Source organism: Thamnophis sirtalis, unplaced genomic scaffold (genome assembly GCF_051295495.1).
Source record: "Thamnophis sirtalis isolate CommonGarterSnake01/CBP01778 unplaced genomic scaffold, rThaSir2_p1.2 scaffold_2, whole genome shotgun sequence".
Classification (NCBI taxonomy): Eukaryota; Metazoa; Chordata; class Lepidosauria; order Squamata; family Natricidae; genus Thamnophis; species Thamnophis sirtalis.
Window position 1 is genome coordinate 51,608,736 of NW_028261382.1, and position 24,896 is coordinate 51,633,631.

General features: G+C 45.3%; 1 protein-coding gene across 10 annotated transcripts in view; it reads left to right on the forward strand.

Annotated features, from left to right (window-relative positions):
- Window positions 1-24,896, forward strand: part of CLIP1 (CAP-Gly domain containing linker protein 1) — a 79,248-nt gene extending 54,352 nt beyond the window's left edge. For 7 of the 10 annotated variants that reach the window (XM_087705487.1, XM_087705490.1, XM_087705488.1 and 4 more), the window contains 9 exons: window positions 452-589; window positions 3,399-3,505; window positions 6,661-6,775; window positions 8,564-8,616; window positions 16,403-16,520; window positions 17,201-17,342; window positions 21,239-21,288; window positions 23,091-23,215; window positions 24,346-24,896. In XM_087705487.1, the coding sequence (XP_087561613.1) occupies window positions 452-589; window positions 3,399-3,505; window positions 6,661-6,775; window positions 8,564-8,616; window positions 16,403-16,520; window positions 17,201-17,342; window positions 21,239-21,288; window positions 23,091-23,215; window positions 24,346-24,568 (1,071 nt within the window). In that variant the 3' untranslated portion in view covers window positions 24,569-24,896. Of the gene's footprint in view, window positions 1-451; window positions 590-3,398; window positions 3,506-6,660; window positions 6,776-8,563; window positions 8,617-10,917; window positions 10,939-16,402; window positions 16,521-17,200; window positions 17,343-21,238; window positions 21,289-23,090; window positions 23,216-24,345 lie in introns of all 10 variants that reach the window. The other 3 variants (XM_087705486.1, XM_087705489.1, XM_087705485.1) reach the window with 1 other exon arrangement.

The window sequence follows — 24,896 nt, forward strand, 5'->3', positions numbered from 1 at the left end:
GGATTGGTTTCACGCTGGAAGCCGCGGCTGGATTTTAGCCTTAATTTGCTGCCTACTCAAGAGGAATACTATTGACTAGAGCAGTGTTTCCCAACTTTGGGGGCTTTTAAGAAGTGTGGACTTCAACTCCCAGAATTCTCCAGGCAGAATTCTGGGAGTTGAAGTCCACACTTCTTAAAAGTCCCCAAAATTGAAAACGCTGTTATAGGTAGGCAGTTAAAAAGGCAGGCAACCTGGACACCTGGCAGAGAGCTCGGATGACAGCTCCCATCATCCTCAGCCCCCATCCCCGTGGCTCCTCATATGGAAGAGAGAGCTTCGTAAGGCACCAGGTTGTCCCTCCGATGGTCAACCTGCCACTATCTTTTCTCAAGGACCTGACCTGGGTTTGTTTTTTTAAAAATAAAAGAAATAAAATAAGATTTTAAAAGATTTGTTTCCAACCTCTTAGACTGCGAAAACAGCAGAAGACGCTTTGCAGATAGTGGAGCAAGTGAGCAAAGAGAAGGAGACTCTTCATAGAGAGAAGACCGAAATCTCGGCCTCCTTAGAAGATGCCAAGCAGCTGAACCAAAAGCTGAAAAAAGAGGTAAATGAAAAAATTAAATCTCTGCTAAACCTCCCTTCCTTCCGTTCCGGGGGGCGACATTGTCGTGGTTCCAATAGCAATAGCAATAGCAGTTCGACTTATATACCGCTTCATGGGGCTTTCAGCCCTCTCTAAGCGGTTTACAGAGTCAGCATATCTCCCCCAACAATCCGATAGATAGACAGACAGACAGACAGACAGACAGACAGACAGACAGACAGACAGACAGAGATATAGAGATAGATAGATGATAGATAGATAGATAGATAGATAGATAGATGATAGATAGATAGATGATAGATAGATAGATAGATAGATAGATAGATAGATAGATAGATAGATAGATAGATAGATAGATGATAGATAGATAGATAGATAGATAGATAGATAGATAGACAGACAGACAGACAGACAGACAGAGATATAGAGATAGATAGATAGATAGATGATAGATAGATAGATGATAGATAGATAGATAGATGATAGACAGATAGATAGATGATAGATAGATAGATAGATAGATAGATAGATAGATAGATAGATAGATAGATAGATAGATAGCAATAGCAATAGCAATAGCAATAGCAATAGCAGTTAGATCTATATACCGCTTCATAGGGCTTTCAGCCCTCTCTAAGCGGTTTACAGAGTCAGCATATCGCCCCCAATAACAATCCGGGTCCTCATTTCACCCACCTGGGAAGGATGGAAGGCTGAGTCAACCTTGAGCCGGTGAGATTAGAACCGCTGAACTGCAGTTAGCAGTCAGCTGAAGTGGCCTGCAGTACTGCACCCTAACCACTGCGCCACCTCGGCTCCAAATTGAACACCCCCAATGCAGGCAGGAGTCATGCTTTGAATACAGGGGGGGTCCCAGGTTCAACCCCCCCAGATAATGCTCTGACTTAGAGAAAGGCCAAATCACAATCTTAGTCCCAAACCCCCTCTTTTATTTACACGGCTGTGAATTATGGTCATTCACAGCCTCACAAACAGCCTGGGAAGATCCCGACAGATGTCTGCTCGAGTTGCCAGAGTCCTTCAGGGGAATGTTGATCAACCTTATCTCCCCGGGAATTCTGCCAGAGACCTCGTGGCCAAAGGCAGAGCAAGGCCAAACTTAGCAGAGAGTCAAACAGAACTTTCCAAAGCTTGAACCGACCAGATGAACCAATTGCTTCCTGCAAAATCTCACGTCCCATTCGCTCCTCTTTTACGTCTTATGGGAGGGGCCAATCATCTCCCGAGTGGACCCTGTTTTCTTAATGGTTCTTGCCTTCTGGCAGCCTCGCACACTGGGAACAGGCTCCTGCTGTTCTTCTGCCCAGTGATGTCTGACTCTGAAGGCAGCTGATAACTGTCAGACAGCCCTGGCCCCTTCTCTGCCTCCGATGCAGAGCCCTCCTCGGAGCCTTCCCCAGACTCTAGGACTGGCCCAGATTCCTCCCCAACCCTCCTCACTCCCTGAATCTGCTGCCACTGGCGGGCCACCCCAGATAACAAATGATGGGGAAGGACTTTTGTCTGAACAGTGCAATGGTCAATGGGAATGGCCTTGAGATACTAAGGAAGAGTCCCCGCCAAATATATTGAGTCCTCAGGTTGCAACCACAATCATGTCCAACATTTCTGTTGCTAAGCGGAACATTTTGTTAAGTGCATTTCGCCCCATTTTACGACCTTTCTTGCCACGGTTGTTAAGTGAATCTGGCTTTCCCTTGACTTTGCTTGCCAGATGGACACAGAAGGGGAGCGAATGACCCCCTCCCCATATAAATGCACTTATAGCAATAGCAGTTAGATTTATATAGCGCTTCATAGGGCTTTCAGCCCTCTCTAAGCGGTTTACAGAGTCAGCATATCACCCCCAACAACAATCCGGGTCCTCATTTTACCCACCTCGGAAGGATGGAAGGCTGAGTCAACCCTGAGCCGGTGTGATTTGAACCGCCAAACTGCAGAACTAGCAGTCAGCTGAAGTGGCCTGCAGTACTGCACCCTAACCACTGCGCCACCTTGGCTCTATGACACTGCAGCGGTCAGAAGTATGAACCGAGCATCTGAATTTTGATCACGTAACCATGGGGATGCTGCAATGGTTGTTAAGTGTGAAAACCGGTCATAAGTCAAGTCTTTTCAGCGCCGTTTGTTAACTTCGAACGGTCAGTAAATAAAACTGGCTGTCTTTAATCAACTTGAGATCTGGTGAGAAGCTGCTAATCCAAGGCCGAGATTCAACGGGCAGAGATCTAGTGCCCATCCATGATCCCCGCAGATTTCAATCCAGGGAATCTCCTCTCTCTCTCTCTCCCCGGGTTCCGTGGAGGAATTGAGGGTGAAGGAGGAGTTAGTGTATGAAATCCACTCCGTGGCTTCCAGACAGATGGCTAAATCCACCCACTCCTTCTAATTCCCCCCCAGAGGAGCTGGAGATTATCTGTTATGAAATGAAATACATTCCCCCACAAACACACACACATAACCCACCCAATGCTTATGGACGGAGGAGGCTTAGAGGCCGATGAGAAGGGGAACAAAATGAAAACATGGGAGGTGATTTGAACTGGGCAGAACCAGCAAATTCCACCCACCCCCAAAAAAGAGAGATAATATTTTCAAAATTAGCTCCTTCCCCATTAAATAAGCCGCCCTACATCCTCACGCAGTACTGCATAGCTGCTTCAGCAGAGATGGTGGGAAAAGGGGTCAAGGAAAGACTGGGTCACGCTTCTTCTTCACTGCTGGGACCTCTTGAGTTAATTTGTTAATTTTTTATTCCCCCCCCTCCCTCCCTCCCTCCCCGGTCAAGCTGGACGCTCTTAAAGAGAGCCACCGAAAGAACCGAGAGGCGCTCACCAAATCTCAGGAACGCCTGAACAACGAGAGCCAAAACCTGGATGAACTCCGGAAAGAATTGTGAGTCTTTTGTTCTTACTTTGGGGGGAGGGAAACTTTCATTCGGGGTGGGGGGGCCAACGTTTATTCATGGAATGGGAAGGAGAGGAAAAAACGCAGAGGGAAAAAAACCAGCATGCCTAAAGCGGTGCGTAGAACAAAAATAGCTAGAATTTGCAGCTGCTTCTGGATTGTAAGAACAGAGTCGGAAACGGGGTTGCATTTTTAAAGAGGCGGGGCTGCAACCAAGATTGTTATTTCGGTCCCACTTGGCGGAAAAGGGCACATTTTTCCACAGTGTTCCCTTTGTTTTCCCTTGTGGGTTTTCCCCAGCATTAAACAAAATTTCGAGGAAATGCCAGACATGCTTAAAACTATCATCATTAATGGCAGATTTTGTGCAAGAATATTCCCCCGGAACAGGACTTTTCCAAATTGCGGTATAATAAACCGCCTTCATTGTGCATTTTGGTCATTTTACCAATGGAAAAGATTCCTCGCAGTGGGTAGCAGAAATGGGTTGTTGGATCCTTATTCCGAGGTGACTATTATGGGCCTTTCACTCTCTTGATTCGGGGAACTGCAACACCCGTGCTTTTCGGAGAGCGTCGTGCGATTCTATACGGAACTTAAATCTTTTACAGCACAATGGAAGTAATCCTCGAATTACGGCCGCAATGGAAACCAGAACTTCTGTTGTTAAACCGAGACAGTTACGAGAGTCCCACCCAATTTGACGCCGTTTTTTTTTTTTTTTTGCCACGGTGGTGGAGTGAATCGCTCCAGCCGTTAAGCGAGTCGCACGGTTGTTAAGTGAACCCTGACTAGGTGACTCAGTGGCTAAGACCCTGAGCTTGTCGATCACAAAGGCCCGCAGTTTGGCGGTTCGAATCCCTAGTACAGGTCTCCTGTGTGAGGGGGGGGGGGGTTGGACTAAATGACCTCCAAGGTCCCTTCCAACTCCGCTACTGTTTGCCTTCCTGGGTGGGAGCCAGCTGGGAAGGTCGCAAATGACCTCAGTTTGTTAAATACTCACCCGTTGCCAAACGCCAATCATTTTGATTGTTTATTTATTGGATTTATATGCCGCCCTTCTCCCAAAGGGCTCAGGCCGCGAACAACATTAAATATATATATATATATATATATATATATATATATATATATATTAGATTTTTACAACCCCTGGTAAGCCCCAATTATGGGAGGAAGCTAACTGCTTCCATCATCTGTCAATCGGCTCGTCACAAGAGTCCATCACGACAGAAACCCAATATTTTTACTGTTGTCTTTGTTATATTTGTGTTTTTTATTTGTGCTGATAAGTCTCCCTTTATTTATTTATCAGCACAAATAAAAAACACAAATATATATATATATATATATATATATATATATATATATATATATATATATATATATATATATATATATATATACATACATACATACATATACATACATATACATATATATACATACATACATACATACATACATACATACATACATACATACATACATACATACAGGGCGGGGCATAACCTTTTCCTAGGGGGTCACAGCAAGATCGACAGCAGTTTACAACTTCCGCGACACCTCATTTTAAAGCCCATAAAAAACTGAATTGAATGAGCTATTAAATGTTAAATTTGTTTCGGTTGAAACTTTGAGAATGAATTTGGAAACTGTGTTGAAAAATCTGGAAAATCAAACGGAACTGTTTGAAGATTTGTTGTGTTCTTATCCACCTCGTTTGAATGCTGTTCGAAGGGCTAATGGTGGTCATACTGACTATTAAATCGTGTCAATAAACTCAGTTTTTGATGGGCTTTCGAATGGTGTATGAATTATTTGTGTTGTTATTACAAGTGTTGCTGTGACCCCCTAGGAAAAGGTTATGCCCCGCCCTGTATATATATATATATATAAACAAAAGAAAATTAGATAGAGTATCCAAAAACAAACCCAATTAATATTAACAGTAACATTTTTTTTAAAAAAATTAGATTAAAATTAACAATTAAATCAATCGTTGATTTTATTTTGTTCAGGCCAGGCCGGCTTGCTGGAAAAGCCAATTTTTTGGCCATGGACCACCTCAGTGTGAGGATTGGTCAGAAGTAACTTTTTCAGTCCTGTTTTCACTTTGAAAGGACATTAAAATGGATGGGCGTAAATCGGGGAGTAGAACGGCAGCCTTTTTCTTCCCGGACGGCGATTCCGAGGCTCCCTTCCCGTTATGCACTATAGAAAATGCGTTTTTTAGTGTCTAGGAGTGTGTGTGTGTGTGTGTGTGTGTGTGTGTGTATAAAATCCCCCCCCCTTTTTTCCCCCCTACAAATCTAACGCCCGGCTGCTTGCAAATCTCATCAAATCTCTTCTAAAAATAGAGAGCCTGAAGATGCGTGCAGCTCGCGCACGGCAGCCCGGAGAAGGCAAACGGTAACTCCCACTGCCTCCTTTGATTAGGTTTTAGCCCAGACTTTTTTCAAATCAAATTGTCCCCCGAAACGCTCGCTTCGGCCAATGTAGAGAGCAAGGAATCTAATTTTGCAGCGAGTTCGTTTCCCTGGCGAGGAATGTAGGACGCCGCTCGAGATGCAGCTGGCAGGGAGACGTTGCGCTCTAAAAATATCCAGGTTTGGGGAAGATGCTCGGGGGACCCAAAATTCGCACGGTTTCTGGACACGTCCTGGGCTTGTCCTCCCACGGGAGTAAATGCTCCCTCCCTCTCCAAAGCGTGAGGGCCCGCCGTTGCGTCCGTCAGCCTGCGTGAACGGGATGTTTTAGTGAATGGAGCTTTTATGAACCAGCCCTGCTCGCTTGGCAGAATTGATGGCTGCCAGCCAAGAGAGAGCGGGCACGGGCCGGCGGTCTTCGAACCCAGCGTGGCAGGGAGCATCCTATAACCTCCGATAACCGGATGATCTGGCAAGAGCATTTAGGATTTACTCGGATGGCTGTATTGGGGGGGTCTGTTTCCAAAGCGAGCAACGAGAAAAATGAGCCCGTGTGTGCTCTTTGGTGAATGATACCTGGGTGGGTGGGCTGCTTCTTTACCTCGGCGGCCTCGTCAAGCCGTGACGCGGGTTTGCACGCCAGCCTGTCTTCCCTCTCATCTCGCCCCCTCCTCGTTCCTATGGTAACCTCTCTGCCTTCCCCATCTCTCCCAGAGAAATCCTCAAACTGGCGGAAGAGGAGAAATCCCAACAGCTCGCCGTATTCCAGGAGGAGAACCTCAAACTTGCGAAAGAGTTGGGGAAAGGGGATCTCGCCAGTCACCAGAAGGTAGGTCAATGTTTCGGCCTCGGATTTGGGTGGGAAAGGGATGGAAGTGGTGGTGGTGGGGGGGAGAGTTTAGAAGGGTCCCGGAGATGCTGGACAGGTGGGTGTGGGAGAGAGGAGGAGGAGGAGGGCAAGGCACCTCCTGTGGTGCCAAGGTCAGGGGGCACGTTGTTAGGAGTTAAGGCAACAAAGAATCTCGCGCTCGTCCTTGGGTGAAGTTTTCAGGGAGGCAGCCGTGTTCACCAGCGAGGGGGAATTAAAGCAAGCCCTTTGTTTTAAGAGAGTCGGATGCCACCTCGACCCAAAACTGGGGTGGGTGGGGGGGCCCTGCCTGCACCTCCTAAATATATCTTAGGACGTTGGCATCCAGAACTCCCAGGTGGGATGGTTTTTCCTGGAGCAGATTTGGAAACCAGGCAGGTGTTCAAGGATCCACGCAGAGTCACTCTGAAGTTGCACCCGAAGGAAATGGCTTTTTAGGAGAAGATTATGTGGAAGAAGTGTTGGTGTGTGTGTGTGTGTGTGTGTGTGTGTGTGTGTGTGTGTGTGTAAATCCCTACACCTGTGCTGTGAGTCTCGCTTTAAGGGCAATGAATGAGGGTTCTACCACAAAACCGCGGACGACAAAATCGCGGACGACGAAAGTGTGTCTGTGACGTCATCACAGCGCCACGAAAAAGATCGAAAAATGTAAAAATAAAGCGAAAACCTTACCCTAACCCCCCCAAACCTAACCCTAAACCTAACCCTTAACCTAACCCTAAACCTAACCCTAAACGTAACGAAAAACCTAACGCTAACCCTTAACCTAACGCTAAACGTAACGCTAACGCTCTAACCCTAACCCTAACCCTTAACCTAACCCTTACCTTTATGTGAATCGGCTTGCTGTAATTTAATTTTTATTGCAATTTTTCGATCTTTTTCATCGCGTTGTGATGACGTCACATACGCAATTTCGTCGACCGCCCTTTTGTGGAACGCGGTTTTGACGGGTCACGATGAATGAGTGTTCATTAACCTCGACTCCTTGAAAGGTGTGTGGACTTCAACTCCCAGAATCCCCCAGCCAGCAGTTTAACTGGAACTTAAATGTTTGTTTCTGATTCTTCGGGCTTTTGACAAGAGGGTTATTTTAGATTCTGGCATATTCTTGGCCTAATAGGATAGAGGTTTTGGATCTTTAAATGATTCACAATCTTTTATTTTGCTCTCTTTTTACATGAGCAGTAGAATGTCTTAATGGGGCTTAAGGTTGGAAGATTCCCCCTTGCCAAGAAGAAGGTGGGAGAGATATGATTTAAAAGGGGGGTCTTTCTAAAGCTTAAATTTGTAATCATAAATAAGTCTATGAGAAGGAAGGCCGGGTTCTATTCCCTTGTGTGTTTGTGTGTTGTGTTGTTGTTGCTGTGGTTGAGTTTATTAATGAGACCTGCCATGTTTCGTTTCATGTTTTTAATTCTATTTTTGGATCCGCTAACCTGCTGGAGTCTTCAGAAGTGGGTGGCGTTGTAAATACGAAATTAATAATGAATGAAATTATAAGAAGGGAGGGCTGGTTGCATAACTAGGTTCCAAAAAGCCTAGCTAAATAAAATCTTTTTTTTTTTTAATTCCAAAGATGTGGAATAGATTCAAAGACTCCCAAGAATTTTTTTTTTTAAAGGTACATGGTTTGAAAGTGAGTCCTTAATGGACAAGTAAAATCCCTGTACATGGTTTGAAAGTGAGTCCTAAATAAAAATAAAATCCCTATTTTTTCCCCCCTTCCTTTCTCTTCTGGTTTTCCAGCTGGAAGAAGAGAGATCTGTCCTCAATAACCAGCTGCTGGAGATGAAAAAGAGGTGAGTTGATTTGCACACAAGCTCTGGGGCACTTAGAAAGGGGGGAAAAAATAAATAAGATTGACATAAATCTCAACTAGAATTCTTTGATCCCGGGTTCTGCGCTTAAAATAATCTTAGCCTTGCACCTGGACTGTTCAAAACGTCTTCGGCAGGTGGAACATTTACGTTCAAAATACATCAAAGGCATTATGGTCTCCTTCCCCTCCCTAAAATGTGGGGAGGGGGGGAGTGGAAGCCTTGATTTCTGGAAACTTTTATATAATCCTCAGAACTTGGTTGATCTCTTATATTTCCCTGCCTTTCGATCCCAGCTTAATTCAGAGCGATTTTTAGGATCCCTGGGAGGATTTCCACAGGGGCATCTCAAAATCCCCTAAATCCAGCTTCTAAATTCTTCACGGAGAGTCGTGTCCCCACCCCCACGAAAAAAAAATCATTGCCAAACTTAGGAACCCAAAATCTCCCTTTTGACTACTACTAAGGATATTTTATATAGGGCTCTCAGGGGCTCGAGCTCGTCGATTCAGAAAGGTCGGCATTTCGGCGGTTCGAATCCCCGGCGCCGCGTAACGGAGCGAGCTCCCGTGACTCGTCCCAGCTTCTGCCAACCCTAGCAGTTCGAAAGCATGTTAAACAAATGCAAGTAGGAAAACAGGAACCACCTTTGGTGGGAAGGGAACGGCGTTCCGTGCGTTGAGTCATGCCGGCTACGTGGCCACGGAGACGTCTTCGGACAGCGCTGGCTCTTCGGCTTTGGAACGGAGATGAGCAGTGCCCCCTAGAGTCGGGAACGACTAGCATATATGTGCGAGGGGAACCTTTACCTTTAAGGAGTCCCCCGGGATTGGGCAGTCTATAAATCGATTTAATAAATAAATAAATAATGAGGATATTTTTAATTCAGAAAAGACCCAAATCCCCAATTATTGAGGGTTATTTATCCTGCTAGGACTAGGAGCCTGTGAGTTCTAGTTTTTCTTAGACATGGTGCTAACTGGGTGGCCTTGGGCCCCTCCCTCCCCCTTTGTCAAGTTGAAGAGTTGAGTCAACTCAACTCAAAATCAATGGAAACGTCTATTCGAGGTACCATATTCAGCTAGTTCTCGACTTACAACCGTCTGTTTAGTGACTTTTTAAAAAAATACTTACGACCATTTATCACACTCACAACCGTTGCAGCATCCCCGTGGGTCCAGACCTTTGGCAACTGGCTCACACTTATGACGGTTGCAGGAGTCATTCGATTCCCCCTTTTGCGGCTTCCTGGTGAGCCAAGTCAACATGAAAAGACAGATCCGCTTAACAACCTGCTTAACTTAACCAGCGGCGGTGAATCCCTCCCTAACCGCCAAGGAAGGCCATTAAACGAGGCAGAGCTTAGCCGCTGTTCCTCTTAGCGGCGGAAATGTCGTGCTCCCTTTTTGATTGTGAATCGAGGTCCCCTCTGTATCGTATCCGTTAAAACGTCCCTTCTTCGGCTCCGGTGTTATCCGGGAGGGATGAATTATTGATTGATGTTGTTGCACCTCAAATGTCGTCCCCCCGTCCCCCGAGGTTCTGGTCCTGTAGCGTGTCCTGCTCCTGCGGGGGGTTGGACTAGATGACCTCCAAGGTCCCTTTGTCATTCTAGGATTCTAAGCACTTGGCCTGGCCTTGGCAGGCAACAGGCAGCCTTGGCAAGCGAGAAATAGGGGTGTCACGCTGCACCCATCTTCCTCATCCCCTTCCCTTCCATAAGGACCCTATTTCCCCCTTCCCCCTTTCTCTATCCAGCCCTGGGTTGCAAGGTGGAGGTAAGAAGCTGCCGGGGGGATTCGATGTAATTTCAGCTCCTTGTTGTTGAGTTTGCTGTGTGATTTGGCTCTCTGCGCTGTTTTCTGAATCTCTTCTTCCCTTCCTACCTTCCTGCTTCCTTGCTTATATCTGTGTCTTTAATGGTAAGACTAAAGAAAGTCTATCCGCGTTACAATAAATAAAACGTTTTGTTTTTATTTTATTTTTTTTGCCCTCCAATGAAATCGATGTACATATATATTTTATTTTTGGGCTGCCTTTTGTCTTGCTTTTTTATTTTTTAATTTCTCGGTTTGTTTCTGGTTTTGAATTTGTTTATTCTTTGGAGTTTTGGTTTTGTAAAATACTCGGCAGTGTTAAATCTTTATCTATCTATATATCTATATTTTAATAACAACAAACAGAACCGAACTTGGGTGCAAATTTAGTTCTTCCTTTACTGTTATCTCGCATTTCTCTGCCATGTTTCTAACATGTGATTCTTGTTATCTTGCATTTTTAAAGCTTGCCCAGTATTACTTTAAGGTACTTGCTCCGTTATTGCAATTTCTTTTAAATTTTCTTTTTTTTCCGTGGCAAGGGGGAAAAAAATCTGGGTGGGGTTTCTAGCGGGAGATGCTTGGAATTAACGCTTTTGCGATCGTGCCCAAACGAATCATCTTCAGAAATGAAGCAGGCTCCAAGTCCTTTTTTGGTGGAAGGTGAAATTTACTCCTACTCGAGAGATGTTCCTGGTGGGATGAGCTTTGACATAAAACTCTCTAAAACGAACAAGCTTTGAATCAGTTCAAAGCTGTTTGTAAGTGGCTCTTCTCATCCATGAAGTTAGGCTTCTTGGTCCTCAACTTAACGACGGTTCTTTTAATGAGCCGGCACTGGCGAAAAAAATGACTTACAACCAGTTCTTGCAGATACAACAATGGGGGCCCTCGTTGGTCTCTGAGCTGGGCGGCTTTCTTGCAGACGTTTCGTGAGCCATCCTAGGTAACCTCAGCAGTGCGACGAAAATGGTTGTAAAATAGGGGCGGTGGCTTCCTTAATAGCCTCATCGCTTAGTGACAGAGCTTCCAGTCCCAACAGCAGTCATAAGTTGAGGACTGGCTGTAACTGCAATTTTCAATAAGAAAATTGTTGGGGCTTCGTTGCATGAATAAGTTTGCAAACAGCTGGGATCTGCATTTGGGTAGGACTGTAAGCAGAGAGAGATAAATCAGGAAATGTCTTCCAATTTTACAGAAAGCCAGAGAGAGAGAGAGGGAGGGAGGGAGGGAGGGAGAGAGAGAGAGAGAAGGAGAGAGAGAGAGAGAGAGAGAGAGAGCAGGAAAGAAGGAAGGAAGGGAGAAGAAAGGAAGGAAAGGGAGGGCAGGAAGGAGAGAAAGAGAAAGAAAGAAAGGGAGAGAGAAGAAAGGAAGAAAGAGAGAAGGAAGGAAGGAAAGGGAGGGCAGGAAGGAAAGAAAGAGCGAGGAAAGGAAGAAGGAAAGAAAGGGAGGGAGGGCAGGAAGGAAAGAAAGAAAAAGAAAGAAAAAGAGGTAAGGAAGAAAGAAAGAGAAGGAAGAAAAGAGGGAGGGAAGGAAAGAACAAAAATGAAAAAGAAAGAAAGAGGGAAGGAAGAGAGAAGAAAGGAAGAAAGAGAAGGGAGGAAGGAAAGGGAGGGCAGGAAGGAAAGAAAGAGAAAGAAAGGGAGAGAGAAGAAGGGAAGAAAGAAGGAAGGAAGGAAAGGGAGGGCAGGAAGGAAAGAGCGAGGAAAGGAAGGAAGAAGGAAAGAAAGGGAGGGAGGGCAGGAAGGAAAGAAAGAGAAAAAGAAAGAAAAAGAGGTAAGGAAGAAAGAAAGAGAAGGAAGGAAAGCGGGAGGGAGGGAAGGAAGGAAAGAATGAAAATGAGAAGAAAGAAAGAGAAAGAAAGAAAGAGGGAAGGAAGGAAGAGAGAAGAAAGGAAAGGGAGGGCAGGAAGGAAAGAGCGAGGAAAGGAAGGAATAAGGAAAGAAAGGGAGGGAGGGCAGGAAGGAAAGGAAGAGAAAAAGAAAGAAAAAGAGGTAAGGAAGAAAGAAAGAGAAGGAAGGAAAGCGGGAGGGAAGGAAGGAAAGAATGAAAATGAGAAGAAAGAAAGAAAAAGAAAGAAAGAAAGAAAGAAAGAAAGAAAGAAAGAAAGAAAGAAAGAAAGAAAGAAAGAAAGAAAGAAAGAAAGAAAGAAAAGACTCTACTGGCCACACATCTCTAAACCTGGGATAAATGCTGATGGAGGTTTGTCTGAAGCCATTCGATGCCCTGACTTGTCAACCAGCAAATCTCCTGGTTGGGATCATTTGCTGGATTGGGGAGCCGGTTGGGATCCCCTCCACTAGGGATCCGGTCGGGGTTTGGGGTTGCCCGTTTCATTTTGAGATGAGCTTGATTTTGAGGAGTGAACGACGTTGCCCCCCAGAAGAACAACTGTGTCCCACCAGATTCTCCCGTGATTCGTTCCTTCCTTCTCGTTCTCAATCCGATTCCTAGTCCTGAAGATTGGCAGGACACTTACGGGGTCTTCTGACCTTCCCCAACAAGCTGACCCCCCCTCCCCCCCACACAACGGAGGCCAGAGTTACCCCATGATGTCCTCCTCGTAAGAACCTTCTCGTCTCTCCGTCAAGGAGTTGACCTGCATGCAGACAAACCAACTTTCCCGGCTCCTAAATGCTCACCTGTTCAATTCTAGCTTGCAGTTTGGCCGATGAGACCCACCCTCACACCGAACTCCTCCCACAAGTAGACCCAGCCAGGTGGCCGAGCTTCCTTCAGCCGCCCAGTCGGTCCTTCCTTGACCGCCCCCCCCCCCAAAAAATCCCCCTTTTGCAGCCAAGCTGACTCCTTCACCGCTTATTATTTCTGTCCCCCGGGAGGAAAACCACAGGGTTCCCGATCCGTAGGAGTCCCGCTCTTTGGGGAACAGTAGCCTTCTATCTCGGCGTGACAAAGACCCCGTCCGTCTGTGACGCGGTGCGCCTCGGTATCATCCACCGCGGATTTTTCCCTTGCCGCTTCTGCCACCCGGGACGAACATCTGCATCGCTTCTGAAAGGCCTTCTGTGATGTGCCTGCTCTCACTCCTTGTTTGCTAGCTGTCCTGGAGGTGGGGGGGGAAGGGTTGGGGGGGGACAGCAACCATCCCACCCAGTGGTGAAATTCAATTTTTTTTTTTACGACCAGTTCTGTGGGCGTGGCTTGCCAGGTGTGGCAGGGGAAGGATACTGCAAAATCCCCATTCCCTCCCCACTCTGGGGCCAGCCAGAGGTGGCATTTGCCGGTTCTCCCAACTACTCAAAATTCCCACTAATGGTTCTCTGAATTATTCATAATTCCCGTTACCAGTTCTCCAAACTACTCAAAATTTTCATTACCGGTTCTCTGAACTATTCAACATTCCCACTAATTGTTCTCTGAACTATTCAAAATTCCCGCTACCAGTTCTCCAAACTACTCAAAAATTTCACTAATGGTTCTCCAAACTACTCAAAATTTCCACTACCAGTTCTCTGGACTATTCAAAATTCCCGCTACCAGTTCTCTGAACTATTCAAAATTCCCGCTAATTGTTCTCTGGACTATTCAAAATTCCCGCTACCAGTTCTCTGAACTATTCAAAATTCCCGCTAATTGTTCTCTGAACTATTCAAAATTCCCGCTAATTGTTCTCTGAACTATTCAAAATTCTCGCTACCAGTTCTCCAAACTACTCAAAATTTTCACTAATGGTTCTCCAAACTACTCAAAATTCCCACTACCAGTTCTCTGAATTATTCAAAATTCCCGCTACCAGTTCTCCAAACTACTCAAAATTTTCACTACCAGTTCTCTGAACTATTCAAAATTCCCGCTACCGGTTCTCTGAACTATTCAAAATTCCCGCTACCAGTTCTCCAAACTACTCAAAATTCCCACTACCGGTTCTCTGAACTATTCAAAATCTGATCCCTTTAAGCTTGGTGAGGGGTTTTTTTGCAAACGTTTTATGACCCAACAAGGTAACTTCATCAGGAACATCGAGGTAACTTAAGTGGCAAAAATTGTGGAAATCTTTTTGGGACAAGCGCACAGTATTTTTGAGGTTTGATGACTAATAACACCACTTTTTTTTTTTGAATAGTGCCATAAAATTATATATCAGTGGAAAGATAATTTAGTCAAGGATGTGATGCAATACCTTTTATGAAGGATTTGCTGTCAGAATAGCGGTTATAAAGAAGAAAAGGGAAACAGGCAGAAAAAAATGAGATATTCAAAAATCGTGACCCGTCAAAACCGCGGTCCACAAAAGCGCGATCGACAAAAGCGCGCATTTGACGTCATCACAGCGCGACGAAAAAAATTAAAAATTGAAATAAAAATTAAATTAAAGCAAGCCGATTCACATAAAGGTAAGGGTTAGGGTTAGGGTTAGGTTAAGGGTTAGGGTTAGGTTTAGAGCGTTAGGGTTACGTTTAGCGTTAGGTTTAGCGTTACGTTAACGGTTAGGTTTAGGGTTAGGTTTGGGGGGGTTAGGGTAAGGTTTTCGCTTTATTTGTACATTTTTCGATCACAGCGCGATGTTTTCGTCTCGCTGTGATGACGTCAAATGCGCGCTTTCGTCGACCGCGATTTTGTCGTCCGCGGTTTTGTGGTGGAACCTCAAAAATGATCACCATAAAGAAAAACCAGATATACAAAAATGTTCACCACGTCAGTTAAATACTTAGTTGGGTAACCTTTAGCGTGAATTACGGCCTTACGACGTCTTCCCACAGGGGGAACCAAGCCTTTGAATTCTGCAGCTGTTGGAAGCTATTTGAGATCAACATAACCACGTTGCGTTTCCTTTTTCTGGTTATTTGGCTATAACATTTCGCAGAATGCAGATAATTGAACAATCTTTGCTGCATTACGTTCTTGATTAAATTATCTTTCCATTGATATATAATGTCCTGGTGCTACTCCAAAGGAAAGTGGTGTTATTAGCCATCAAACCTCAAATTCCCAAAAGGTTTCCACAATTTTGGCCACCACTGTAGATAGACACTGACAGATAGCGCTGATGATGTTACCTAGGTGGGTTGTGAAATGTCTGCAAGAAAACCACCAAGCTCCGAGAGCACCAAGGACCCCCGTGGTCCTCTTTCCCCTCCTCTCCCTCCCCCTCCAGTTTGCAAACCCTCCTCCCTTTATACTACTCCAAAAGAAAGTGGTGTTATTAGCCATCAAACCTCAAAAGATTACGCTTTTCCCAAAAGGTTCCCACAATTTTGGCCACTACTGCAGATAGACATAATAGGTAACAATATCAGCACTGATGATACTACCCAGCTGGGTCATGAGATGTCTGCAAGAAAAGAGCCACAGTTGCATCCTGAACCCCACTTCTATCCTTCTTCTATTGGAGTGACTTTTTTAAAAAAATTCTAATTTTAAACGTCCAGAATGGCCCTCCAAAAAAAAACAACGGAAGCAGGTTTAAATTAACAGAATTTTGGGGAGGACCAGCCGATAATTCCAGCACAATCTCTGCTTTGCATGACAACTGTGTATGTTGTGTGTGTGCGTGTGTGCGTGTTGTGTGTTTGAGCTTTGCATGCCTCTCTGTCGTCTGTTCAATACTGTTCTGAGGAATAAGCCATCTGTGACCCTCTTTTCCCCCCCTTTCGATTCTCTGATCCCCCAATCCTATTAACATCTTTCTTTAAAAAATAAAAAATTAAAAAACCCCCCACTGAAATGGATACGGTGATATGCAGATTCTGGCATGAATCTCCCTAGGTAAAAAAGCCTTTTCACTTTGTCTCCCTGGGGTTAAAGTTTCCCACCCACCCCCCAACATCCTTAAGGCCAGCTGTGAAACTTCCTTCGGTTAAATCAAAGGGCCATTCAAGTCCCGGAAAGCCCCTTTGCTGATCATCCTCCCCTTCCCCCCCCCCAGACGTGGTTCTTGAACCAGTTGAATGCCACAACTCTTCTGACTGTCGCCTGCCCCTCTCTTGTAGGGAAGCCACGTTAATCAAAGAGAACGATGAAGAGAGAGCTTCCCTGCAGAAATCCATCAGTGTTACGAGTGCCTTGATTACGGAGAGAGACGAAGAGCTGGAAAAACTCCGGAATGAGGTAGAAACAGAGAAGGGGGTGAAACCCCCACCCCCCCAGCATCTCCTCCTGTATGGGTGGCCCCCCCAAAACAAGACACCTTCCTTCCTCCCTCCCTTCTACCCTTCTTTCCTCCCTCCCTCCTTCCATCCCTTCCTCACTCCTTCCTTCCTCTTTCCCTCCCTCCCTTCTCCTTCCTCCCTCTTTCCCTTCCTCTCTCCCTCCTTCCATCCCTCCTTCATCACTTCCTCCTTCCTCTCCCTCCTTCCCTTCCTTCCTCCCATTCCTTCTTTTCCCTCCCTTCCTTCTCCTTCCTCCCTCTTTCCCTCCCTCTCCCTCCTTCCATCCCTCCTTCCTCACTCCCTCCTTCCTTCCTATCCCTCCTTCTTTCGCCTTCCATCCTTCTCTCCCTCCCTCTTCTTCCATCCTTCCTTTTTCTTTCCCTCCCTCCCTCCTTCCTTCCTCCCTCCCTCCCTCCGTCCTCTCCTCTTCCATTCTTCCTTTTTCTTTCCTTCTCTCCCTCCTTCCTCCCTTCTCCCTCCTTCCATTCTCCCTCCCTCCCTTCCTTGGGGGTTCACTTAGCAATAGAAACGTAAGGGCTCAATTGTGGTTAGACCATCTTCACGCCCTTCATTTCTTCCCTTCCGTGGCCTTATTAAATCCACACTGTGTCCCCTTCTTTTCTTTTGGGACTTCTGCAGGTCTCGGTGCTCCGTGGAGAAAACGCCACAGCCAGGAATTTGCACTCGGTCGTCCAGTCCCTGGAGTCCGATAAGGTGAAACTGGAGATCAAAGTAAAGAATCTGGAGCAGAAGCTCAAAGAGAGCCAAAAAAGCTCTTCAGGTAACGCCAACCCTGCAGTGTAGGTCTCCTCGGGTAGCCCAGGTTCATTGGGGGGGGGGTTCCCCAGGTGGGGAGAGCCGACGTCGCCAGGTGTGGACTTCCAGTCCCCAAAATCCCAGCATTTTGGAAAAGTGTCTCTCAACCTTGACTGCTTGAAGAAGGGTGGACTTCAACTCCCAGAATCCCCCAACCACCTGTGCCAGGGACAAAATGCTAACGCTTGAGGCTGGTTTGGCCAAACTGGTAGTAAAAACTACTAAAAGAAGAGCCGAGGTGGCGCAGTGGTTAGGGTGCAGCACTGCAGGCCACTTCAGCTGACTGCTATCTGCAGTTCAGCGGTTCAAATCTCACCAGGCTCAAGGTCGACTCAGCCTTCCATCCTTCCGAGGTGGGTGAAATGAGGACCCCAGACTGTGGGGACAATATGCTGACTCTGTAAACCACTTAGAGAGGGCTGAAAGCCCTATGAAGCGGTATATAAGTCTAATAAATAAATAAATAAATAAATAAATAAATAAATAAATTATATATATATATATATATATATATATATATATATATATATATATATATATATATATATATATATATATATATATATATATATATATCTGTGTGTGTGTGTGTGTGTGTGTTTATTTGTGCTGATAAATAAATAAAGGGAGACTAGTATAGATCTATTTCAAGCTATTTAGCTCTCATCAGCTAGCCATATGAGAGCTAAATAGCTTGAAATAGATCTATACTAGTCTCCCTTTATTTATCAGCACAAATAAAAAAACACAAATATAACAAAGGCAACAGTAAAAATATTGGGTTTCTGTCGTGATGGACTCTTGTGACGAGCCGATTGACAGATGATGGAAGCAGTTAGCTTCCTCCCATAATTGGGGCTTACCAGGGGTTGTAAAAATCATATATATATATATATATATATATATAGATAGATAGATAGATAGATAGATAGATAGATAGATAGATAGATAGATAGATAGATAGACAGACAGACAGACAGACAGACAGACAGACAGACAGACAGACAGACAGACAGACAGACAGACAGACTCATATATATTAAAAAGTTCCGATGCTCATACGTCGCGCAGCTGATCTTCGGAACTTTTTTTTTTTAGATATATTTTTATTCTTTTTTAAACAAAACAACACTTACAAAACAAGGCAAGAGAAGAAAAAAAGAACAACTTTCTTCCATTTCATCGAGCATGTCGTTTGATTACAAGTTTTTGTGCATCAGTTCTTAAATTTAGGATTAACATCAGTGGTTTGCGTCAAACATAACTGGATGTTTCCCTGTCATTGAGCATTATACGTTCAGATTATCGTTAATATTCTTTCATTTGTAACAGTCCTTGTTTCCTTAAATTCATAATTATCTATCAAATAACAATAAGTCTTTAAAGTATTATAATATCACCTATCTCCAAGGAGAAAAAGCGAAGATTAGAACAAAGAATTCCCATTAATTTATAATATACATTCTTATTTTCAATTAACCATAGTGTCACCAATCATCCAGAATTCCAAGAATAGATTCCCATTATTAATTATTAATCCATATAGTGGTTAAGTATTTCAATTCATGTATATATCAATAATTCCTTACATCATCATTGATCTGCTTAATATACAAAGATCTTTCTAATATAAAATGGTCACTACATACAATTATACCAAAGTATTCAAATCATCCCACTCTTATACATTAAGATCATTATTGTCCTTTATACATCATATAAGTCATACTCTATATCGTAACAGAAAAAATAAAGACAAACTTTTTTTTTAAAGTTTTTAAACATTTTTTTTACTACAGGTTCTTCAGAAATGCGGGAATATGGGGGTTTTTTTTGGGGGGGGTGTCCCCCCCAACATGCTTCCCTGAAGCCTGATAGGCCAAAAATGGGGGGGTGTTGGGAAAGGAAGGAGAGCAATAGCAATAGCAGTTAGACTTATATACCGCTTCCTAGGGCTTCCAGCCCTCTCTAAGCGGTTTACAGAGTCAGCATATCGCCCCCCACAGTCTGGGTCCTCATTTCACCCACCTCCAAAGGATGGAAGGCTGAGTCAACCTTTGAGCCGGTGAGATTTGAACCGCTGAACTGCAGATAACAGTCAGCTGAAGTGGCCTGCAGTACTGCACCCTAACCACTGCGGAAGGAAGAGAGAAAGAGAGAAAAAGAAAGGGATGGAGGGGAAAAGGAGAGGAAGGAAGGAGTACGAACCTGGCACTAGACACAGCTTCAGAGGATAATCCAGGGCTGGGAGGGGACCTGGAGGTCATCTGGTCCAACCCCGCTCCAGCAGGACATTGTTAAAAGTGAGTTTCTGTCTTTTGACCCCCCCACCCCCAGGTACATGACTACATAGCCACGCCCACCCAGTCACATGCGCCACCAGGCCACGCCCACAGTAAAAAAAATAGATTTCACCACTGAGCTGCGCTGTCTCCACCCCTCTTAAAATGCAGAAGGTGGAGAAACATTGACGTTACATTACGTTAATACCCAACTTCAAAATGCTGGGCAGGTTTGGCATCACCGATGGCTGAAGGCAAAACTGGAATGCTGCCTTAGATAATGTTTCTCAACCTTGACCACTGTAAGAAGGATGGACTTCAACTCCCAGAATTCTGGGTTGTTGAAGTCCACCCCTCTTAAAGTTTCCAAGGTTGAAAAACGTTGAGTATCTAGCTCCATCCACCATAGAGTTTGTTCCCTAGAGAAGCCAGACCCTGAGGAATTCTGGGAGTTGAAGTCCGCCCCTCTTAAAGTAGCCAAGGTTGAAAAACGTTGACTATCGAGCTCCACCCACCATAGAGTTTGTTCTCTAGAGAAGCCAGACCCTGAGGAATTCTGGGAGTTGAAGTCCACCCCTCTTAAAGGAGCCAAGGTTGAAAAACGTTGACTTAAAGCATTGGTGCAACCAGTCTATCGAGCTCCACCCACCATAGAGTTTGTTCTCTAGAGAAGCCAGACCCCGAGGAATTCTGGGAGTTGAAGTCCACCCCTCTTAAAGTAGCCAAGGTTGAAAAATGTTGACTATCGAGCTCCACCCACCATAGAGTTTGTTCTCTAGAGAAGCCAGACCCTGAGGAATTCTGGGAGTTGAAGTCCACCCCTCTTAAAGGAGCAAAGGTTGAAAAATGTTGACTTAAAAGCATTGGTGTAACCAGCCTATCGAGCTCCACCCACCATAGAGTTTGTCCTCTAGAGAAGCCAGACCCCGAGGAATTCTGGGAGTTGAAGTCCACCCCTCCTAGAGTAGCCAAGGTTGAAAAACGTTGACTTAAAGCATGGGTGCAACCAGCCTATCGAGCTCCACCCACCATAGAGTTTGTTCTCTAGAGAAGCCAGACCCTGAGGAATTCTGGGAGTTGAAGTCCACCCCTCTTAAAGGAGCAAAGGTTGAAAAACGTTGACTTAAAAGCATTGGTGTAACCAGCCTATCGAGCTCCACCCACCATAGAGTTTGTTCTCTAGAGAAGCCAGACCCTGAGGAATTCTGGGAGTTGAAGTCCACCTCTTAAAGTAGCCAAGGTTGAAAAACGTTGACTATCGAGCTCCACCCACCATAGAGTTTGTTCTCTAGAGAAGCCAGACCCTGAGGAATTCTGGGAGTTGAAGTCCACCCCTCTTAAAGGAGCCAAGGTTGAAAAACGTTGACTTAATAGCATTGGTGCAACCAGCCTATCGAGCTCCACCCACCATAGAGTTTGTTCTCTAGAGAAGCCAGACCCTGAGGAATTCTGGGAGTTGAAGTCCACCAGTTTGAGAACATCCCATCTGTCTCTGATGAAGGTCATGTAAAATCGGGGAGTCTTTATTTCATCTCTTTCTAACGTGGTTTCCTCCCCCCCCCTTTCCTCTTGTACCAAGATGTTTCATCTAGTGGCGACTTTCAAAAGGAAGACGCTCAAGAGAGCCAGGTATGAGTCCGTCCTCTTCGTTGTATCATTCCATCATATTTTTTTTTTTAAAAACAATTGTCCAGAGACTGAACTCCCCCTTCCCCCAAATGCTTCAGGTCTAGTTTATCATGTTCTTTTTTTAATTTTAATTTTCATACACTCACATGTATACTGTACATAACTCAACGCCATACAGCATTAAAACAATAATTGCATCAATTCCTCTTGTCAACAATGCCCCAGAAAATAGAAACCCAATATACCTCTTCCGCTCTCCGTACACCTCTTTCTTCCACCACCCTCCAACTTTCTACCTTCCCTCCATCATCCCCCTCTACCCTACTCCCCTTCTACCACTCTTCTCTCCACATCCACTCCCCCCCTTCCTTCTCACCTTTCCCTCCCACCCTCTCTCCCATCCCTCTCTGCCCATCTTTCTTCTTTCCCACTCCTCCGCTCCTTGGTGTATTTCCGCTACGTGTCAATATGCTTGGCCTATCCTATTTTTAAAGAAAAGTTAAGGGGAAAAAAAGTATAGTTTTTATCAAGAGTTTATCATGTTCTTAACATACTAATATTTGGTTTCTTGTGTTTTTTCCCCCCTCTTCCTTCCTTCCTTTTTCCCTCTCCCTCCGCTTCGCCTTTTCGCTCTTTGCTTTGATCTGCGGCTGGGGATAATCTTCTGCCATCAGCAAATGGTTGGTTTCAACTTTCTCTGCTTTTTATAAATAAAAATATATATAAGTTTTCTCAGTTATAATAACCTCGGGGACCTTCTGCAAGGGAGCGGCTCTTCTCCCCCCCCCCCCCTTCAGCCTCCGAGAGAGAGGCAACCCCCTCGTTCTTTTCGGTGCCAAAACGGAGGAAGAGAAGGAGAGACTATAAACGGGTGGCTGAATTTGGGGGTGGTGGTGGTCTGCTGGGGGGGGGGTGTCCCTTGGCCTCTTTCCTCCCTGCTCTCTTTCTCCCCCTCCGAGGAGATGGAGCGATTGAGGCTGCGATTCTGGGGGGGTGTCCCATTTTACAAATCAAAAGATGGGTTCTGCAGTTGAGCCCAATATTTTGTGGTTGTGAAACGAGACGCTTGTTAAGTTAAATTTGCCCCGTTTTACGACCTTACTTGCCACGGTTGTTAAGTGAATCTGGCTTCCCCGTGGACTTTGCTTGTCTGGAGGTGGCAGAAGGGGATCATGTGACTCCCGGAACTCTGAAACCGTCATAAATGTGTGTGTCAATTCGAACTGCTGTTGCGTTTTTCTTTTCAAGAAAAAGACCACAGGCCATCTTTGACTTAACAACCATAATTAAGCCAGGAATTGTGGTTGTTGTTTGTTCAGGTTGTTAGGAAGGTCCGTGCTTGGCTTTATGACATTTTTTTCTTTTGCAACGTCACTAAGCAAAACCCAAACAACATTTTGCAGGGACTCTGCAAATAGCCATAAATGTGAATTTAGTATTTAGTATTTAATAAATTTATAGGCCGCCCAATCCCGAAGGACTCTGGGCGGCTTACAGAAAATACAAATGCATTGGTGCAGCCTGAATTAGTTGCCAAGCACCCCAAAACCCATCGGGTGGCTTTGAAGCTGGTTTGATGGACAGAACTTCAAATCCCTTGGGAGGTCAGCCGTCCGCTAAGTGGTGAGGACTACCTGCCACGCACTGAGCGGGCGTTTTAGTTTTGCTTTCGTTTCAAGCGGAGGTGAACTGAGAGGAGACATCACAAGAGGTTTTTAGCCATGTTGTTGGGAGTTCAGTAGGTCCAACTGGCCTCGTCCGATGAGATTCACTTCTCCTCCTTCTCATCCTCAACCCTTCAGATTGACTTCCTCAATTCGGTCATTGTGGACCTTCAAGAGAAAAACGCCGAACTGAAATCGAAACTGAACAAGATGTCTGAGGCCGCTCTCAACGGAGACGAGGAAGAAGTTATTAACTACGACAGGTGGGTGGTTGGAAAAATTGGGGGTTCGGGTGGCCGTTTTACTTGGGAGTGGCTTATGGGTAGACACAGCTGGATGGCGTAGAGCGGTCTTCCTCAACCTTGGCCACTTTTAAGAAGTCTGGACTTCAACTCCCAGAATTCCTCAACCAGCAGAGCTGGGAGTTGAAGTCCAGATCTCTTTAAATGGCCAAGATTGAGAAACATTGGCTTAAAGCGTTGGAGTTCCAGCAACCATAGAGTCTGCTCTCCAGAGAGGCCAGATCCTGGGGAATTCTGGGAGTTGAAGTCCTCACCTCTTTAAATGGTCCAGGTTGAGGAAAATTGGCTTAAAGCCTTGGATAAACCAACCCGCTGAGCTCCAGCAACCATAGAGTCTGCTCTCCAGAGAGGCCAGATCCTGGGGAATTCTGGGAGTTGAAGTCCAGACCTCTTAAATTCTGGAAATTGAAATCCAGACCTCTTAAATTCTGGGAGTTGAAGTCCTCACCTCTTTAAATGGTCCAGGTTGAGGAAAATTGGCTTAAAGCGTTGGATAAACCAACCCGCTGAGCTCCAGCAACCATAGAGTTTGTTCTCTGGAGAGGCCAGACCCTGGGGAATTCTGGGAGTTGAAGTCCAGACCTCTTGAATTCTGGAAATTGAAATCCAGACCTCTTAAAATTCTGGGAGTTAAAGTCCTCACCTCTTTAATGGCCAAGGTTGAGGAACATTGGCTTAAAGCATTGGAGTTCCAGCAATTATAGAGTCTGCTCTCCAGAGAGGCCAGACCCTGGGGAATTCTGGGAGTTGAAGTCCAGACCTCTTAAATTCTGGAAATTGAAATCCAGACCTCTTAAATTCTGGGAGTTGAAGTCCTCACCTCTTTAAATTGCCATGGTTGAGGAACATTGGTTTAAAGCGTTGGAGCTCCAGCAACCATAGAGTTTGTTCTCTAGAGAGGCCAGACCCTGGGGAATTCTGGGAGTTGAAATCCAGACCTCTAGAAACGGCGAAGGTTGAGGAACATTGGCGTGAATAATTGAAAAACCAAAATCCCAACTTCTTGCTCGCTCTTGGTTCCTCAACCGCGAGTCTCCCAACACGACCCGCGGGCGCCCGTCGGCTTTTCTAAACCGTTTCTGCCTCCACAGCGAGGAAGACAACCAAGTCAAGAGGAAGCCTCGTCTCTTCTGCGACATTTGCGATTGTTTCGACCTCCACGACACCGAAGATTGTCCCACGCAAGCCCAGGCACCCGAGGAACCCCCCCACTCCACGTACCACGGCAGTCGGAAAGAGGAACGCCCGTACTGCACCATTTGCGAGATGTTTGGCCACTGGACCGCCAATTGCAACGACGACGAGACCTTCTGACACAGGGCAGGAGCGGAGAGAACGGACGTTGCTTCGGGCGCTAGTTGGACCTTGTCCTCCAACCACCAAGTCTCCTAGGGTGGGGCCAGAAGGAGAGGAGAGAGAAGGGACCGGCACTCTTTCCTCCCAGAATTCCTTGCAGCAGCCGCCCAGCTTAGAAAGACGCAGTGGGAGATCTGGTCTTCCACAAGCAAGATAGTTTATTCTGCCCTTCTTGAGATGGAATTAAAATAAATAATTTAACAGGGGCTGCCAATTTTCATTTAGAAATTTCATTTCCTGGGTTTTGCATCCAGAAAACTTATTTCCGGTCGCGTGGCTTAATTTG